The 22,049-nt window shown below is 40.5% G+C and overlaps 1 protein-coding gene across 1 annotated transcript in view; it reads left to right on the top strand.

The window, feature by feature from the left end:
* Positions 1–3,078: 3,078 nt before the first annotated feature.
* The window catches only part of LOC310873755 (protein diaphanous homolog 1-like), a gene marked incomplete at its 3' end in the record, with an annotated part of 344,698 nt that continues 325,727 nt past the window's right edge, over positions 3,079–22,049 (top strand). The window contains exon 1 of the mRNA XM_083786306.1: positions 3,079–3,862. Within this exon, the coding sequence (XP_083642432.1) occupies positions 3,764–3,862 (99 nt within the window). The 5' untranslated portion in view covers positions 3,079–3,763. The remainder of the gene's footprint in view (positions 3,863–22,049) is intronic.

Genomic DNA, 22,049 nt, shown 5'->3' with positions numbered 1-22,049 from the left:
TTCCCTCATACATGGTCTTGTTGGTATATGTACACTCCTGTTGATGTTAAGTACTGCACGCAACATTCTGGTGTAGCACCTGTCTAGAGACTTCTGCAGGGTTGGCTTCAGGGTCCAGCATTCACTGCTATATAGAAGAACAGACTCTACCATTGCATAAAAGAAGCTGAGTTTGATTTGACGGGGTGGTTGGAGTTCCATACCATAGATGTTAAAAAATATAGACGCCTCATTGGTCGCTGCAGTTCATTGGAGCGACCTGTCTCCAATGGGAGGAGGAAGTCACTAAAGGTTTACTAAAAAGCCAGGTCATTAAAGTTGACCTGGCTTGCCTGCATGCATGATACCGCATGATAGCTGTGACCCATTCAGCTTTGACCAAATAGGCCACACCCACTTAATCAACACATTTAATTGGACACAGGTTATGTTTAATTTATTTAAAAAAAAAGGAGCAGTACAATGTCCAAAAAGAGTGTTATATGAATTGTAATGTGCTGTCTGTGTTCTTTTATGGGATTAATGAAAATCTGCCTATAGAGGAAAATAATAAAATGGCAACAAAATATAAAAAGCTACTCCTATGGAAAGTCTATCATATTTTAATTTACTTATATTGACCTTATAAACAATTTAGTATAGGTAAGGTTTTGCCGTCTCAAGTGGTATCGATATCTGGTCCGGCCCAAGGACTATATGGACACTAGAGCTTCGAATAGGCCTAATAGGCTACTTAAAAACAACCCTCCCTCCTGTGATTCAGTCCCTTTCTTGCTTGCAAACCTGCCATCTGAGCTGAGCTGGACCATCTTCAACCTGCTTCTTAACTCGACAGGAAAGGCAAGATCAGACCTGTTCTATACCTGTGGTGGAAAGTGGCTATTGGCACGATACACAATATGCTTTATGTATGTTAGCTTGATGTATATCAAATGTTTTATATTGTAAACGTAAATGTCTCTCATGTCCATTGTAAATCAATTAAACGATACAATAGCCTACTTCTTTACATAAATATTTTCTAATCAATTTTCATTTGGAAATTATTATTTTATTATGATAACAGCTATTATGATCATAGCCTATCAACTCGAGGAATCATATAGCCCATGTTGTTACAGACATATACTAGGCCTATATATTTACTCCTATACTATACGACGGAGGGTGGTAATTTAAAATAGAAAGTACGAGGATGTGTGCGCTATAAACTATGTTTTAAATGCCATTGGGTTTGCTGGTGGTGAGGTACAGTTGTCCCAAATCTTGTTGTTCCCAAACATATCTCACATTCCATCACGGGCATATCTCTGTAATCCTCTTGTGTGTGTGTGTGTGTGTGCGTGCGTGCGTGTGTGTGTGAGAGAGAGAGAGTGTGTGAGTGTGACTGAGGATATTGCATCTCCAATGATCTCAGACACGAATAAATCTCGAGAATTTATAGGGCAGACTTCCATTGTAGCATGAATGCAACATGCAATTTTAGCCTTGTCTTTGTGATCGGCTGCTAGAATATTTTCAACATGTGATGTGAATAGACTGCTCTACATTAGGCCTACTTTCAACGTGGTCTCGGTTACGTCTCTAAAGTCTTGCTGTGTCAACAGTAAATTAGGTCAAGTCAAGTGTCAGGACTGTGTCAGAGGGTAACAGGTCATCTCGCCCCTTTGCCAACTGACAACTGTCACCCCGTGAACACTAGACGCGTCAGGAGCGTCAGAAGTAGCTGAAGTTTTCTTCTTCGTGGGGTTTTTAGACAGCTGGTGGATGGAAAAGAAGCTCCACCTCCGCGCCCGACGGACGCGGAGGAGAGCGCGTCCGTGAAGCTGTCCGTCGCGTCCGTCGGGCGCGGAAACCCCACGAAGAAGAAGGGCTTCAGATCCTTCTGACGCCTTCACGCCTCACAGTATGCCCACTGGGCCAGAGAACTTGACTTTAGACTCGCAGACGCACACGGTCACAATTAAAGCCGCTTTGACCTGTCGTACCACAGCAAGATGGTATTCAACCACTTGGTGTCGCCCTAAACCTGATTATGCAGGTGATTATGCAAGGAGATTATGAACTGATATACAATGGTGAATTCATACAAATGATTGTGAAATGATCAAACAAATGACATTTTGAATGGAAAGAGTTGAACAGTTTGTTAATGTTTATTTTTGTTAGGGCTGCTACGGTGAAATATGGAGTCTGACTGTAGAATAAATGTTTTAAAGGTGCGAATAATACGTGGATAATGATCACCAAGTGTCAGATAGTTTCAGAAAAAAATGTGCTACATCGGAGAAAGGCATCATTGAATGATGCATGAATTCTAAAACTCTGTAGTCCTAACTCCTAAAGCCCCCTCTTTCTTATCTTTAATTTAATAATTCAATTTATAAATCAAGACTGACAAACGTTTAGTATTATGATTGATTGATTGATATTGGTCAGAAATGTAAACTGCACGTAGTACAGAAAGAAAGCTAAAAGGATCGACAAAAGATCCTGGGGACTTGTTTCTATTGTGGTCCTACTGAATATGGCTACCTGATACATTCTCTTTTAATCATACTTTTGTTGACACAGCAGCGGTGGGGAGGGAGGGGACATGGGAAACATATGGGTTCAGTCCAAAATAATGGCAGTGACATTTAATTAATCTAGTGCCCAGTGCTAGACTAGATTATATCAGGAACACGCACGCGCGCGCGCACGCACACACACACACACACACACACACACACACACACACACACACACACACACACACACACACACACACACACACACACACACACACACACACACACACACACACACACACACACACACACATTGACTAGACTCCGGCTCCAGTCCTCAAATAAAATTAGCATGAGATTGTTGTCAAATCCCCAGGTGTAGTTCTAGAGCGCATGACCTCTCCACGTTACACAGAAATGGGTAGCTTGTGGATGTTTGCGTCTCCAGCCTCACTGTTGCTTTTTTGTGCCGAAATGGCAAAACTGCGACCTCTGGAGTCACACAAGTCGATAGGCAACCAACTTCCTTGTAACCCTCACCGCTCGAGCCGAGCCAACCTGTCAGAACAGGAAGACACTTTGGTGGATGTTGCGCTGGCTGGTGACTGACAACCTTCTCAGGGGAAAAAAAGTTAAGACAACTTGCTGTTGCAGTCATGGAAACTAATTTGGGATGTACATTTGTGGAATTTCACTGGTGACAGCCGGAACACGCAGTCCCTGTCGCGTCGAATCAACTTGTGGAAGTTGGGGAGGAGCAGGGTGCTTTTTCTTAACACGGATATTTAGCAATACAAAAGCGAGCTATGCTAACTCAGGCTAACATTAGCTGGTTACTACCACACTGAACATGGACTTATACTTTACGGGACTTTGGTATGGTTCCGCTTGCGTAATTATGCGTCGGTAATGTCCGAACTCTAAAAGTTTCAACTGCTGGCATTTCTACTTTTACTGCCACTGTGTTTGTGGCTGTTCTTTGAATTTCCCTCCATTACTAAACACAGGCAGGCAGTTTACGGAGGGATACTGTACGCTCGCAGTAGTTGGCTCCGTACCAAATCATTAGCCACTTTGTGCTAATTGTGGCTAGTTAGCCCAGGCACTTATACACGGGGCCAAGACAACTATAACTACAGTATTCTCCAGTGGAAACAACTTGCGGGCAAAGTTGTTTTCCCCCGGTTTGAGAACAGGCACCTTTATTTTAACTACCAGTTTGTGGAAGCGCAGTGAGTAAATCCCATGCAGTAATGGAGCAATCCCCTGGAAATTCAGCCTCGGCTTCTGTTCCCAAGAAGGACAAGAAATCAAAGAAGAACTACGAGGATGGAGATGGGAAAAAGAAATTTGTGAGTATATCTCTGGTGTAGTCTTTTGCTTTTGTGTTGCATTTAGTTCAGCATCCATCAGCATCCATCCATTCTATCATGAACTTCAGACACTGTGATGGTTAGTTCTGTTTCCTTCCTCCCCACGTTTCGAGTGAAGTCACAGAACAAAAAGTCAAGCAGCCACATCCCACTTCTAAAGGCAATCTCAAACATCTTGCCAGTGAACCTCGAAAACGTACCATTGCCCCTACAATGTGTACTGTACACACACACACACACACACACACACACACACACACACACACACACACACACACACACACGTTCGTGTTTTGTGAACATTATGAGGAGGAAGTGGCTGATTCAAGTGTAGTGGTGCAACATTGACAAGTTGCAACACTATGTATCGCATTCGCCGACAGTTAACTTGTCAGTTAACTACCAAGTTAACTGACAAGTTAAAAAGTTGTTTGATTAGTACCGTAAATACAAGCACAGCATACCATGGACTTGGACTGACCCATTCCAAAAATGTACAGTGTTGTGCTGTTTTAGGCCATGCAGGAAATATGACTGACTGGATAACTGTTCTTTTAGTTTAGACAAAATGAGTAACCAACATTAATGTTACACCCTAAAGGCGTGGCATTGGCCCATGAGACTATCTAAAATTCAGTTAGTTCTGATGTCATCATGCGTCAACATGTGTGATTCACTGTAGTCTCTCCACTGTGTTGTCTGTCTCTCTGCCAATGGGACAAGTAACCACGAGGAGTGATCCGTGTCATCACTGATCAGGCATGGCAAACATTCCAAACAAGATTGCGTAATTTAACCCCTTGTCCGGGTCTAGCAACAGTAGAAAACCGATATGTATGCGGAGACAAACGGTGTAACCATAGAGGGGCCTGAGACACACCTGGCCACTGAGCGCAATAAAGACACACACACACACACACACACACACACACACACACACACACACACACACACACACACACACACACACACACACACACACACACACACACACACACACACACACACACACACACACACACACACACACACACACACACGGTGATGCTCAGTTACAGTCTGACATATGTTCCAAGGCCACTCTGTGTTCTGGTATGTTTGCACCTTGCTGGCAGGGAAGAACTTCAAGAACAATCACATGGCAATTTGGACAGGCGTTTCAAGTATTTAGCCATCAGGGGATTGTATTGAGTTTTTGCATTAGGTTCAAGGTTCAAGTTAAAGTTGAGCACCTGTTTGCCTCGCAGCAGAGGGAGGAAACAGTATTTTGTCTTTGTTAAAGGCATAGCAAAGAGATTGGAGGAAATTGCACTGTTCAAGCTCAACCAGCTCAACTAGCTGCTTAACTAATAACTTTCCATTGCTCGTACCAAGTACTTTTGCCTCATGAACAATTACGAGTGAAGCCTGTTTCATAAAAGCAACAGTAGTGTGAATAGGATCTATGCAAGGGCTAATATACGCCACGCCGGTAGTTGTAGAGAATTAATACCCAACATGATGATTGATTAAATCCCTGAAGGGGGTTATTTCTAAACAACTACCGGCTTGGTGTATATTATCCTGTTTATTACACAGCTACTTAATTAATAAATTGCGCCAAATGTGACCACACATTTCCTTGCCTATGGTAATGAAAGTACAGTATACTATGCACACAGTCACTGATGAAAACAAGGAAGTGTTTATCAAATAGAATACATTTTCAGTTACTGCATTAATATGTATTTCTTGCTTCAAAATTAAATGTTTTCAAAAACATTCTTGACATTCTAGTTGTAAATGGCATGGTGTATTTGTTTACATGATGGCTGTCATCATGTGTCATGTTGGATACAGCACCAAATCAAGCAGCACAGATTATGAGCAGCTCTGAGCTTTTGATTAGACAGCGGTTATTGAGCCGAATAGTCATTATCCATAAATCACACACTGCTGAATTGAATTCAGTGATTGACCAATCAGATGCGAGCATTGATTAAAACAAGCCATGTCATAAGCCAGTTTAGTCCACATTGTGTGATGTCGACTGTCTGTGGTTGTCGCTGCTTGAGGAATGCGCTTTCTTGGAGTGAGATCAATGATTGATATTTTATATAGGCCTGCAACAATTATGTTCATACATTTTCAGAAATGGTGGAAATAGCAGATCTACAAGCATTGTGAGCTTCAGTTCAATTCATTATCGGTCATTTCTTTGTATTTAAGGTGACCTTCACACCAGAAAGCTTTAAAACGCATTAAAACAAATCTGTCTGCACATTGTCAGAAAGTGTGCTTCGTTTGGCAGGTGTAAAGCATCATTCGAATCCTAATGCGCATCAAAGAACCGCATTCTACTCCGACCAAAAACGGGGGTTTCGCTTCGCTTCCTCCAATCACACTTGATTACGACTCGGTGCAGGTGGGAATGCAATCCGCAGGAAATAAAATAAATGAAGCAAACAATGTGGCGGGTGAGGAGCTAAACACAGTTGGAGACGGGGAAGGCATATTTTACGCAGCACAAATATGTCCCGTTAACGTGGATAGACGTGGTCGAATGAGGAGACCGAAGCCCTGGTCAAAATGAGGACGAGTAGGCCTACATTAATCAATTGCTTAAGGAAACACATAGAAACACTGCAGTGTAGCATACACAATATTCTGTCTGTCTGTCTGTGTGTAAACATGGAGTGCTGTCACTGTGTGGGGAGTAGGGACTTTGTCTGTCTGTGCTCAGTGCGCTGAGCACCCACAGCACTGTGCCTCTATGCCCAAAGGAACAGTGTGTGTAGACTCCAGAGAGAGAGAGAGGTCCCGTCCCCGACGGCACGACACATGCAAGTTATGAGTATAATTTTAACACCATAGATTTCACTGTGTAGGCTATAGTTTATGAATTGAACACATTGATAAGGTCCCTGCTGCGTTTCCAATTGCTGCGGTTACACAGCGCAGTGTGAAGGCAAACCGCAGCAAATTAAATATGCAAGAATCCCAACTTCTCCGCCCATTCGCATCGCGTCTACTGAAGTATTAGGTGGGAATGTGACCTAAGTTACTAGAGGTTCAGGCCAGCTACACTACTTTCTGCGGAACCAAGTCAAACTAAAGTGTAATGCCTACAATTCCATGCACTTGTCAAAGTGGGGGGTCCCCAGTTCAAATATTATTTTGCGGGCCGTGGCCTGAAAGGTTTGGTAATGGTCCCTAGAGGGACCATGGTTGACATGGAGCTCCGACCTTATATGGATCCTTTATATCTTATGACAGCACGGTTTATTTGGGTCCGATGTCTTGCTGTGTCACAGACAGTCAGCATGACATACATGCCATATTTGGGTGTTGGGAGAGTCTGGTTGTGAACTTGTCTGCCATAATTTGTATCGAATGGATTGACTGTTTAGGCGTACCTTACATTATCATTTATTATTTGATTCAGTGAAAATTATGTTGTGTAACTCCCATCCCATGTGCATTCAGTGCATCGGTTCCACCCAGCTGGTCTTCTGCGGACACCTAGGGAGGGGCATAATTTAAAGCGTAGCTTGCCTTGCCTTCTGAAGAGAGATGACTCTTTATGATTTCATTCTCATGAGGCCAGGGCTGCTCTGCAAGCTTACAGTGTTCCCGGTCCACATGAAAACTCACAAGGCAAAGGCAGATTTATTCAGATCTTAATTTTCACATTTGAGATTCAAATATAGTTTTGACTTTCAAATAATGTGTTGACAGGCTGACAGCCCTTGGCCTATACACATGTGGGCTAGTTCATGATAAGACTAACAATCAGCTTGAGTCACAGTCCAGGGATGGATTGAAAACACTTGTGTGACATTGTGAGTGATTTGTTCTCACCTTTTGTGTGGTCTGTATACATAGCCTTGGCTTGACAGTTGACAAATCTGCTAGCACTGCTTCTTGAACCTATACCTACGGTGATATAATATGCAACATGCTCAGAGTTTAGAGAGAGGTTAATTGCCATTGTCATGTAATAATTGGGTTTCCTTAACACATGGGTGTTCTTTTGTCAAATCAGTGACAATGACAGTGACACAGCAAGTTGGCAATTTGTGTGCGTAGTGTGTGTGCTTGTGTCTGTACTCTGTATGGGAGATAGCCTATCTGGTGGTGTGTGTGTGTGTCTGTGTGTGCGTGCGCGGAATCCTCCCACTGTGTGCTGTGCTGCTTAGGAGTATGTAACCAGTACTTATGTTCCACTGGAATGCTTTACATGATTTCAGTCAACTTTGTAGCGCAGCACAATTACGTAGCATGCCTTTGAAGCAAAAAAACACTAGGTAGGTTAAGCAGTAAACCCTGAAGCAGTCTGAGTCTAGGTTTTCTTTTCTTTTTTTTAGCTGGGATCAGTATCTACATTATAGTGTTTAATGTCAGCATTATATGATAGACAGTCAGAGCAGGCAGGAGCCAGGAACCCAACAGTCAGGCAACCCCGAATTAACCAGGGATCACAAACTTGGACAGTTCTTTGGTGATACAAGTTGAGTTTTATAGCTCAGGCTGTGTTGTGTTTTGGTAAGTTTAGATACATGCTGAAGATTATCAAGATGCCATTGCCAACTCTCCTCTTCTAGTGCCCCTGCCATGATGTGCTATCTTAAAATCATCTATGCAACAATTTGTTCAATATCAACTGAGCTCAGAAATTACATTTGACTTTCAGTCTTAAAAACATGTTCTGTTTTAGATTATTATTTTCATAACGGCAATAATAATTATATTGATATTAATGATATATAATTGATATTAATGATTACATTGAAAATTTGGAATTAAAGTCTTTTAAATAGGTAGGCAAAATCTATCTTTTTTTGAATTGTCTCAAAGTAAACATTACAAATACTATCCCAATTAAAGCCTCATAGATATCAGAGACAATGATGTTTTGAAGCTTATTTTTTCATGCTTGAGAAGTAATGCCATCCAGAAAATTGTGATATCACTGATGACCCCCCCCCCCCCCCGACAATTGTTTTGAAAAATGTAAAACAAAATGAGAATAAATGTATTCCGTGGAAAATGGAAAATAATGTAAAGCATACATGATATGAACATGCACGGTAGGCAACATCATTATTAGTAGATCATTATTGTTGTTTGTACCCTGTTGTAGCAGCTTAGCAGAACATCATCTTCATGTCCCTTGTCCCCATGTCCTCCACTGCACCTATTGGGAGCTATTTAGTCGAAATAGTTTCAAGATTCAAGATTTTTCTTTGAATAAGTCATGCATGTAATTGATTAGCCAAAGTAACTGATTAAATTATCATGTAAATCAGTCATTTTCACGAACCACACCGTGATACAATAAAGCATGAATCCAAAAAGGTTTAAAATCTTATGCTACATTTTAAAATGGCATCTCTTTGTTGTGTGGGGCAGATCCCATTCATCCTCTCTTGCCATGTGTCTAACTTGCACATATTGTAGTGTCACAAGTTCAGCACAATTTCGAAAGTCCTCCACTCTCTGACCTCCTTTCTCTCTCTGTCACCAATCCAACTCAGGGTAGCTCTAGCAGAGTACATATTGTGTCTAAGCTAGCAGGCTGAAAATGCCAGTGTGAAACTGGAGTGGTTTACTGCACTCCTAGTGTCAGGGGCCTCTTGGCTCAGAATCAGTAAGAGAGACTGTAGAGGAAGAGTCCAGAAAGAAAGACATGCAGAATTGCAGTTTAGGAGATCGAGATTCCATAGTAGTGGATTATAAAGGAAGATCATACGCCTGAGTTGGGTTACCAAAAGAGTCATAGTAATGAGATACATGCCACCTGGCCTCTAAAACAATTTGGCTTACCTGCAAATGTAGCTGCTGGATTAAAAGAATCACACTTGTGTGAAGTGAGAGTGACACCTTTATATATCATATACATGACGTTGGCTTCAAAAGCCATGTATTGTACAGCCAAACAGATTATTTTTTTAAAGATTTGTTTTGGGGCTTTTTAGGCCTTTTATTGATAGCTGGCTTGGGAGTCGAACCCGCGGCCCAGACGGTTGAGTTAACCGTCCGGGCCAGCCAAACAGATTTTTACCAGACATTTTGTACTATTCAGGCATGCAAACTTGTTATGTTTTTCAGCATTCATCTGCATTTTTAATCCATAGGCCAATGGGTCATCTTTGCAAATACTATGAGAGTACTGAGCAACTTTATAGCCTAACACTGTTCCCACACCCCAAAAAATTTTTACGGACCCCCCAGAACAGCCATACCCAGTTTGCATGCCTGACTATTTGCTATTTAACACATTTAGTACAGGAAGTGCCTTCAAAATAAAGGCTATAGAGTGCCAGAGTTGTCTGATCGCTTTTACTTTGAAAGCCATGAAACAGGAAACACTTGCCTAAAAAAGTTGACTTTACAAAGGGACCTCACATCCCCGATCATCTTAATATATTGTTTTACGCTCCAAAAAACGTTAATATTTTGCGGGAGAGACGGATGAGGAGCAGAAATGAAGCGCCAGCATATCGATCCATTCATCACCGCGGAGAGCGCCTTGGATTAGGAGATACGAGTCATTCTTTCCGCCGCGCTAACATGGGAGTCAATGACAAGCTAATAGTTGCACTGAGCGTTAGCATACGGCAAGCGAAAAGCGAAATGCCAAAAAAAAAAAATAGGAAAAATTCTGAATATTCTTATCTCGCCCCGCGTCGCTGGGACGTCGCTAGGACGTCCTCACACGTCAATAGTACTAATATTTCGGGGTCCTTATCCACGTCCTATGTACAGAATCATAGGCCTGTGTCAGACCTCAGACCAGACCTGCACCTGCTTCATAACTTTGCGTTATGGCGCATGCTTAAAAATAACCGATCTACAAGCTAACATCCAAATTAACATCACACAGCGTTAGCTTGTAAATCGGTAATTTTTGCACATGTGACAACCTCCTACTCTGCCGTTTAAAATGTGCTGCTCCACGGATCTGCAGCTGTCTGCTGGACACAGACACAGCACCGGCTCATAGACCGATACAGGGAGAAGAGAGAGAGTGCTTTTTATACCGTTACTGGGTAAAATTATTATATTGCAGTAATATATCATTACTGTAAGTAACTATTTTCTGCCCAACACTGCATGAGATGGGGAGGTGAGAAAAAGCTAATATTTAAATTTCATTTTTATTTTCCTGTTTGAATCCTATGTCATCTTACAAAGAATCTTACAAATTGGGTCAGCTAATTATTTTAATCTCACATGCTCATTTATTTTCTGATGTTTAGGCGAATTATAGATTTGGAAGTATTTGAAGACTCCGAATGTGCGTTTTAACTAATTTTTGAGCTAAATAAAATGGCACTTTGTGACAGAAACAATGGCATTCAATACAACATAAATTATAGCGGTTGTGGTGGTTGGCTTGTCAATAGCAAGGTATTGCAAAATTGTGGTTATTTCAGCCCTGCTATGGCGAGATTTCTCTGCTTGGTCAGTGGTAATTCAGAATGATAATTTACAATCCAGTATAAAAGGGTGGGACCATAATGAGGAAACCATTGGTTGCAGCAAAAGTGAAGCAAATTTGCAAACATCACTGGCCCATACAGAACAGACAATTTGTCATTTTTGAGTAAACTATTGTACATGTACTGTACGGCACAGCCTAGGCTACGTTGGCTTTGAACATTTTGATTACTGTATACCCAATTGTCTAGTCTACTCTAGACACGGTCACACCTCTACACCAATGCCATAAACACATTATGAAATGGCTTTATTGCAATTTTCCAACATTTTTGTTAAGCTTAGCTCAGAAACTGAGATATGTTTTGGTTTAACTAATCACTGTCTCGTCGTGCAGTGAGAGAGACATTTATGTATTGCATTGCTTATTTCTCACCTCAAAGTTCTTCAGATACACATTTTAAGCTGGATAAAGAATATATAGCTTGCCTATGTCATCACGCAGTATGTTTGCTTTTGATGGGAAGTAAAACAAAATTTGGGTTTTATGAACTTTTGAAGTTTTGACATAAGAATACACATCCTTATTATGACCATGGTATGCTCTTAATGTGTGAAAAACATATTTTTCATTCCATTAGGTCTTTATGGGCTTTTCACAAATTAAGAAAAGCACAGAAGACAGCTTGTAGACACATCCATTTTCAAAGAGAGGAGTGTTCATGCATCATGAACAAGTGAGGCTTCACATATCCAAGCAAATGCAGGTGTTATAACGCTCCCTGTTTGAAAAGTCCTTTGGCCTGTCTATTTAATGCGGCTGCAGAGTGCACACAGTAGTAGGTGTTTGCGGGAGAAAGTCAGCAGTGACTTGTGTCTTCTGCAGCTGACTTTCAACTATGAGATATAGGGTTCTATGAAACATTATAGGTGGAACAGTAATTAACATGCCATTGTCAATTTCACAAAATAAATCATTGGTCACAGAAATATCATGTGAGATGAGATAGTGTTTTTGTTTTCTTAGGCAATATTTTAAATGGCCAATAATATGGGAAAGTGAAATGCATGGTCAGCTGGCCCCGAGTGTTTCAGTGTGTAGCGGGCCATTTATAATGTCAAGTACTTGTCACAGAGGTAAGAGAGGTTAGTGGACCGTTGTCCATCTTCAGAAAAATGAGCACGTCCTGTTGGTACTGTAGTTCAGCTGATGGCTGTGTCTAGTTTGCTCTGCAGCCTGTTCTGACTGGATAGGAGTGCCGAGTTGTGCAATAAAAAGTGCTGCTTCCCTATTTGTCAGGACAGGCACTCGGTGGAATGCAGTCAACCACAGCACAGAAATAACCGAAATAACCGCGGTAATAAAAATCCCATACCGCCCCAGCCCTACGGCTTCTACCTTTTCTTTTCTTACCGGTAGTTCTTTCTCTCTCTATCCTTGTCTTTTAATCCAAGAAATAGGGGAGGTGGTAGATTATTTAGTTCCGGGGCACCCTTTACATCTTTACACGTAGGTGACTCTTATTTTACACTAGGATAGAGGTGCCACATGTTGTAATTTGTGTAATTTAAAGTCTGTATTTAGTGTAGGATAATTTGTTTCTCTCTTAGCCCAGGCCTTTTTATAACACAAGTAGCTCGTCTCACTACCTTAGAGCTGTCTCAAAGGTAGGAATCACCAATCCCACAGTGTATCAGTCACTCACTAGGTGTGATATTCAATGTGCACACAGTACTTTGTGAATGGAATAATCATATTGTACAGTGCTAAACTTGAGTTGGGTTTACCTTGGGCATGTACTATGTTGGAATGGATTGCATCGTAATTAATTTTTTGTCCAATCTGTAATCTGTATGACTATTGGAATATAATATAATAATATATAAATATAATATAATAATACAATTCAACTGGCTCTCCCTGCTCTTCTATTGAGATATTTAGATCCTGTGCCGTGGGTTTGACACGACTTGTTGACAATCGGTGCTGCTTGGCTGAAGGTCAATCAGGCATGCGTTATTAGCTCAGTGGTAAAAATGTCAGCATTTACTGAATACTGATCGGGGTTCGGATCTGGGGTAGGACATGAAACAGTGTTGTTTGCCAAAATGGGAAGATGCAACACGTTTTGAATTTGTAGATCTAATACTTTTGGCAAGCGACACCCGCTGTATGACATCGTATAAATTAGGGCTGTACCCCAATCAGAATGTATTAATAGGACCTGTTTACCGCTAGCATTAGCATCCGCAAGCTAATAGGATGACAATAACCCTATAGAGCTTTCACAATTCATAATAGAGCACCGAAGTCCTGACGTAACTCGCTCATCCCTTCGATTCCCCCTGGTTCGCGGAAGTAATTTCTCTATGGAGAATAACACGGGGTGATCTTAATATCGTCTACTATAAGCGTTGTGGTCCAAAAATAAACAAGCTGTCTCGGCGTTATTGTCAGGGAGGTGTCTCTGTATCGTTTGCAACAGTCAGTCACTCATATATGATACAGTCTGCTTCTAGCGAAAATGTAACTAATTCAGTAGCAGTAACATTGGCGTTTTCTCTCAGTCAGTTGATTCTTCATATCCATATGAGTGAAGCGGCCGGGGTGACATGTTTATTTTTCAAATTCTTATATGAAGCAATCAACAAATCCTCCTATGGCGATTTCTATGCAACTAAAAAAATACATGAACCTGGGGACTGACGCCCTCTACTGAAAGTGACGTCAGACTTCGGTGCTCTATAACCTAAAACATCACACCCGTGTGAAGTGAGGAGAACTCTTATCGTACATCATGGGCGCAAGCCCCTCCTATATACAGGGGCGCAAGCCCCTCCTATATACAGGTTTAATGTATGTTTTTAGTTCAATGTTTGTTTTAAAAACCTTTGACAATGAAGGGAAAATTTACTTCATCTTGTCAAACTTGTTTTGTCACCGTTTGTTTTACATCACCATTACATCACCTAATCGTAGCAACATGAGTTAGACTTTAATATATTGGCGCCCCTCACATCACATGGGTGTGATTTCTTTATTAACAAATTACTGTAGTTGTCATTCATTCATTCTTTAACTCTTATTTAATCAACAAGACCACCCACCAGGCAAACCAGGCATACTTAATGAACTGGTGGGCGTGCACACATAAAAACAACTTTAATTTATTTTATTTTATTATATATAATTTTTATCCCACAATTTTGCAACCCAGTTTTTCTCACCCAGTGCCAATGATCTAATGTAATCCTACATCCTATCGCTACACTTCCTCTGCCAACCTGGAGGGGCAGCGGACTGACCCGAGTCATGCCTCCTTAGTAGTATGATATGGCTGGTGGTGTGTTCCCCTTCTGACCACTAGTGGCGCTAGTGAGCAATTAATGCATAAATTATGCAAATTAGTAATTAAATTATTTTCCATAAATCATAAAATCATATTGTATATATCATAAAATATCATAATTATAATTAGCATATGATCGTTATTATTAAATAATAAAAGCTAATAATAGTTTTTCATAATGTATGTGTGTGTTTTAAAAGCTTATCATCTCTCTCTCCCTCCATGTGACATGTCCCAAGCCTACAGACATGGCGTCTACAGGTGTTAATAGAACAATAGAATTGTAGATGATGCTCTGGGGGTGAGGTGGGGGATGGTCTCTAATCTAGGCAATCTTGTTTATGGCCAGGGCACTGTCGAAAGTCGTTTGAAGTTGGGTGAGGTGTGAAAAGAAACAATAGAAATGCAGATCCCGCTCTGGTGGGGTGGGGGCTCCACTCTTTTTGAAGCGCCAGGTGCCGGTTGTAACTTGTAAACCCCCCTCAAAACACGGTCGCTGTGGTAGTATGTGTTAATTAGATTAACACCAGGGGTGGGGGTCCTTATCTTTGAAGTGACTTGTATGCATGATGTGTGTGTGGGCCAGGGGTGGGGGGGTCCCTTATCATTGAAAGTGGCAGGTGACAGGTGACAGTTGACAGGTGACAGATGACAGCTGACAACAGCTGACCGTTGACAGGGAAACACACAGCTTTTGTTATGGTTTACCCCCTAGCATTACAATTTCCAGGTGCATATATATGTTGGTGTAATGGGATGTACAATAGGTGTACACTATTGAGTACAGGTAGGGGAAAAATAAAAGTATGAATACAATTATGCAAACATTTAAAATGTATTCATGCAAAAATAATAATAATAATAACAATACAAAAATAAATACAAAAAAAGAAACCTTACAACAAAATTTAAAAAGTTTAAATAAGTTTTAAAAGTTTTTGTGTAAATGTGATTACTCAATTGTACTGCTTACAAAACATATATATTGTTCATGAATATGATTTATATGACCATCATGTCTGTTGTCTATGGTTATATTCATGGTTATAAAAGAGTAAATCTTATGGAGTGTAGACTACATTAGACAATGATTGTGGTATCAGACGATGTACGTGTGAATTCGTAGAGAAGAAAGCTTGAACTTATTTTTGGCTCCTCTTCCTGGTATGGAGTGTACAATTTACAATTTAGGCATTTAGCAGACGCTCTTAATCCAGAGCGACTTACAATAATCAAGAACAAAAGCATGGGAATATATCACAAAAGCATTTATCATAAAACATGCGTAAGCTAAGAAAGTAACAGTGGAATATCTATATTATGAGACTATACATATAAACTATATATATATATATATACTACTATGCTATACATATGTACTATGGCGTGCTATGACTATATACAATGCAATTATAGTGCCGTCTACATAACATGCTATAAGTCTGTATCAGATGCTATCTAAGTCTACAGAAATGCTATCTAAGGGGGTAGGGTAAGTGCTATGGGCCATGATGGAGTCTAAAAAGGTGGGTTTTCAGACTACGGCGGAAGATTGGGAGTGATGCTGCAGTTCTGACTGCAATGGGAAGTGCATTCCACAGTTTTGGAGCCAGAAGGGAGAAGAAGTGTAAAGAGACATACCTTCAGATCTTCAGATGTCCTCCGCCATGCCAGTCTCCTAGCCACAATAGTATGGTGTTTTAAGTGTTTTTTTTTAGGTAGCCATCCCAGTATTTTAGGAAGTTTCACTGTTAACATGGATTAGTTTCAGTAATGTAGGTGTGGGTATCCTTTCTTTTAGGTTTCTTTGTTAATCAGTGGGGTTTTTTTTTAAGTTGTTGTTAGGTAAGAGACCTGTGTTTTGTTTTGTGTCTGGAAAAGGTAAGCGTAGGTTTTTTCTTTTAGGTACTTAATTAACTTACATGAGGTAACAGGGCTCGACAGTGCGACTAGGTACTCGCATTTGCGACTAAAAATACCACCGTGCGAGTTGTAAAATTAAATTTGTAGCACAGGTGCGACTACAGGATTTGACCATTCAATCGTGATAAAGACAAGTCTCTGTCTACAGCAAGTGCACATTCTATAGTCCTGGTTCTATAACTACATTTATATTTCTGAACGGCGGTGTCGTTCGCCAAAAAGAGAAGAGCTACAAGCTAACAACGTGTCGAGGCTCAATGCGGTGTTCATTTGAAGATCTGTCCCCTTTGCTCCCACCGCCCCGCCCTCCCTGTGTCGCTGCTCTTTCCCCTGTCGCTGCTTGCTGTCTGTCAGCAGCGGCAGACAGAAAAGAAGTCAGAGCGAACTCAGCGGGATAGCATTAGCATGATGGCACAGATTCAGAAGGAATTGCTTGGATCCCGACACGTTATTTGCAAAGTTTGTTTGTAATGTTCAAAGTTCAAACGTAACTTACTTTTAACCAAACACGGGTGAAACAGCGTGCAGCCGTGCACGCACGCACGCACGCACGCGCGCGCACACACACCACATGTAGTGGACGGATTGATGTTTATCAAAAACAACCCTTGCTTAGCGTTTGCTTACAAAAGCGTGTGCCCAGCATAAATGATAATGCGAATGACCGAACTGGCTGGATTACCGTATTAATATCAGTCAGTCAGTCAAAGCCAAGGAGAATGTTACAATACTAATTCACCATCGAGCAGCCTCTGCACTGTCTGAATGTCACACTAACATGATAGAACTGCAGGATAAAAACGGATAGCCTGTCTATCCATCCATGAGATATCTATCTAGCTCTGGCCCATAGCTCTAATGTGTTGCACGTATTAGAGGTATGGAACAGAGCTACTATCGATCTATCTACAAAGTATTAGCATAAAACAAATTGATTATATAGATTATATGAAAACAAACATAACAATGATATCATGATGAATATCACTATTTTGTGATAATTGCTGAAAAGATAGTGATATAATATTTTGACATATTATTTTCCACCCCTACCTCATATCACTTCATTAAAGAAAAATCACACCCATGTTAAGTGAGGGGCGCTCTTGTCATCATACATCATCAGATATCATCTCATACTGGCCAATCAGAATGCCTGTTGCCTGTGATTGGTTAGCTGATTTGCTCGTTTACATATGACATACATTTTCCGTTCAATGACAATGGCGTTAAATTTATGTCATATTTAGCAGAATTTTGACGTAATTTCTCTGTTGATTGTCAATGGCTCATTTTGAGATGTGTGACAGCCTGTATATAGGAGGGGCTAGCGCCCCTTAAAAATACATCATTTTTCATCGTGCTCCTAAAATAATTTGTGTGCTGCTACTAGATTTTTCAACTTAGGCGCACACGTGCTACTTGGAAAAATGCTAAGCGTCGAGCCCTGTGAGGTAATATATCCATGCATTTTATGTAACTGTGTGAAATCACTGTACTTTGGCTTTTCAACAGGTTTTGGATAACTATATTTGTGGGCTAGATAGGGGTGAGTCCATTTTGTGTGTGGATGTCTATCTATTAGAGCTGGGACTCGATTAAACAAATTAATCTAATTAATCAGAGGCTTTGCGATGAATTAATCTAAATTAATCGCATTTTAATCGCATATCATTATTTGACCCGAGAACAGTGAGAAAGCAATTTTTTCAAATGGATTTTGGTATACTAGTGAATCAATGAATAGTGAATACATAAGTTTAAGCAATAAAACATTGTTTTTGTAGTAATAGGGGTAATAATTATTTATTGAATAATTGCACACAACTGTGCTGTAATCCACGCTACCATCGGATAGCCTTTTAAATCCTATTTCCAATCCACGGGGACAAGCAAAGTGATCTCAGCGGCTTCCCCCAGTCTGGTGAACTGCCTGCGGTTTCTGGTGGTGTTATTGTCTGAAGAGGACACGGACACTTGGTGCGCAGGTCCGTCTGAAAACTGTCCAGTGACAACGTTCCGCGGTGAAAAAAATAGTGCGATTAAAATGCGTTAATATTTTTAATGCATTAATTTTTCTGTAGTTAATTAATCGTAATTCATCGCAATTAGTCCCGGCCCTACTATCTATATGTATATGTATGTATGGCTGTCTGTCTGGCTGGTTCGGAGGGTGCACTCTAGCCTGACTTTGTTTTATTTCTTGTGTAAGTCAAGGATATCCCACCTAGGGGTCAATTTCTATATATATATAATTACAATGCAATACCACATATGCCCTGATGTGATTTCAGTCACCTAGTGCAATGTTTTCAATCAGTGGTCCGGGGACTACCGGTGGTCCTTGAGTGGGTTCAGGTGACCCTCCCCCAGGTAAATCATGGAGAGTTGGTAACCAAAATAGACCATTATAGATCTTTAACTCTAGTTGTAAAATGAAAACCAAATGTCACACAAAAGTTAAAATATTGTAAGTTTTGCACATTGGTTGGCTAGATAGTAACTTTATAGTTTGAGGTAATGAGATTGACATGCGTTATGATGCTATTGGTTAATGAGCTAGCCATGGTATATGTATACAGAACCTGTGATATTAGGGGGCAAATATTTTCTGCTATTATTGATACCCACCAAATGTGGTGATGTTCTTAACATGTAACCCGAAGGGGGATGTATTGGTCCAAATACAGTATACCCCCATATGGTCTAGCGGGGTAGGATTCATGGATTTCAACCATGAGGCCCTAGTTCAACTCTCGGTATGGGAAATATAAGTGTATGTTTTAATTATTGTGTAAGTCAATGACAACCCATAGTGGTCAACATCTATAGAAATATTTAACTTGTAAAATGAAGCCAAATGGCACCATAAAAGTTCAAATATTGCAAAATTATGCATAATGATTGGTTGGATACTATAGTTGGTTGGTTTGAGGTAGTGAGAATCATCAGTGTTATGATTATAGGTATACAGTAACTGTCAGAACCTATGGCTACTCACACATGATACAATGATCCAGTAATTTGTTTCAGTAAAAGTGTAAAATGTAGTGTTTTCTAATGCGCTTAGTTATAGTGCATGTAGAAACGTTTTTGAAATAACGATCGTGACATTTTTAAATAAGCCCCAACATTATGATCCATGTCTAAGGCGTAGGACTTGGGATGCTGTACATCTAGATAGCGTCCTCAAGGCCCAATATTCATGACATATGATTGTGTTATAGGTAGCATAGGAACATTAACAGCTGTAAATACAGCAGATGTATCTGTGAACAGACATAGACTTAGACCGTAGCATGAGGCATATTTAACAAAAACATAAGAACAAATTATGAAAAACACATGAAAATACTTGAAATACAACAGAAAACAACAAAAACGTGACAAAAAAAACACGAACCATAAAAAGACAAGACACAAAACAAAAACTTGACACAAAACAAGATATTATAAGACACAAAAACATAAAGAACACAAATTATAAAAAGAAAAAAAACTTAAATTACAACAGAAAAATAAAACCTTGACAAACACAACACAACAAAATATACACAAAAACATAAAGATCACAGGAAAAATACTTGAAATACAACAACAGAAAACAAAACTTCACAAAACATTTAACATGAATAAAACTCTGGAAACTCTGGTTTGGCAGCCTTAAAGTGCATTTATCTCAGAGTCTTTCTTTTCCTAGATTGCTAGAAGCTTTATTCACGCCCTATAACTAAAGCGTCGCTGGTCGCAGTTACAAAATGTATGTTTCGGGTGAATTCAATAACGATCGTGCAAAACCTTACACAGCCGCTGTTTACTTTGGTTCACGGCCCGAGAATCTTTGTCCTTATCCAAGTTAAATATGAGCATGCACTGAAAAGATCGTGGCACTGGTGAAAGAACGAATGACTATGTGGCAGTGAATGTGTCATACACTGTCATTGTCTGGGTAGGTAAAAGTTTTATCCTTCATTGCTCCTGCTTGCACCTGTTGTGTCTATCCATAGCATGAGACGTGTGCGCCACTGCATGCCATTTAGTGGACTAATCAAACAAATTAAGTCAAGCGCATCTCACCGGGAGACTCAGACTATTGAGTCAGCAAGTGCACAGATCATGTTCCACAATCCAAGTAGTTAGATAATTATTTTAGTTGTGGTACTGTCAGCAGACAAAATCATTAGTGTCTAGTGTAAAAAAAAGAACAGATATACAAGCCTTCACGATTCGAGGCATTGTTCGCTGGCCTATTGGAGGACGGGGGGAACCATGTACTGTAGTAAGTTGACGAGTCTTATTTGTCTAATAATCATATTTGTCCGTTTGTACACAAGATTACATCTGTAAGCTTGCCATGCTCCAGTGCATACTTTGCGGAATGTGGTTATGGGTGGCATTGACAACGCAGAGAACAGTGCATGACTCAGTCTTTGTTTTGTAGTAGTGAGCTTCCTCTTTGCCTGAGGAGCAGCGTCCCTCCCACAGCAGAGAACTTTGAACAAGTGCCTGTGTGTGCATATGATGCTCTCTCAGCTATTGAATATTCTCCGCCTGTTACGGGTTCAGGCACTGTGGAGGAACCTGCATTCCTCCAGTCATTTCCACATTCTCTTTATAACGGCTCGGTCCAGATTAGATTTTTCATTTGTTCTTTTTCAGTCTCACATCGTGGGTTTATTAAGTTTGTGTTTATTATATGTAGACACCTGCTGGGCTCAGCAGCCCACAGTTACAGTATAAACTGTGGGAAGATGCATCTAGTTGCATCAGATCCGAAGGGGTTTCTGGGGTGCTGCTGTATAATGTCTTGTTTTCCATCTTCTTGCCTTTACTTAACGTTATTTTGTTACAAATTACAGACAATCTTTATAAAAACATATAAATGTTACATAAACTGTTTTTGAGGGTAAAATAGTTATTTGCAGCACAGTAGGGTTGTTCCGATTTTTCAGATTCAGATACCTTTATTTGCCATTTGTGTATACACACACGCTTTGACATAACATGAGTGCATTCAATTATTTTTTCACAAATACCAACAGACATAAGACAACACCATGCAGGGTTATAGTGCATCAAATGTTGCCGGTGATTAAAGTGCGGGTTTCACTAGGAGGCAGGGGTGGAAGGGAAACCAGAGTCAGCCTGGCAGCTGAGGGGGAAAAACTTTGTCTGTGGCGGGCTTTGCGTCCGCACGGATGTAGCCTCAGAAATCCAGACGTTTTCTTTCCAGCACGGAGGTGGGGGGTATCGTTTGGGGATAAAGTTTGCGCACTTCTATCTGTTACTTCTCTGACACAGCACAGTTCAAATTCAGCCAGTCAATAGTGGGACACCGCTGAGAGCCACATACACAGCTGCAGTTGGTTTTTAATTAAGGGCGCGTTCTGAATGCAATGCTAAGTTGCAAACTAATAGGCGAGTGCGCTCCGGTGCGTATATGCAAAGGAAAATAATGACTTCTGTCCGTG

Source organism: Protomyctophum parallelum (assembly GCF_964188405.1).
Source record: "Protomyctophum parallelum genome assembly, chromosome: 16".
Taxonomy (NCBI): Eukaryota; Metazoa; Chordata; class Actinopteri; order Myctophiformes; family Myctophidae; genus Protomyctophum; species Protomyctophum parallelum.
Note: the sequence above shows the minus strand (reverse complement) of the source record. Positions and strands in the feature narration are given on the sequence as shown.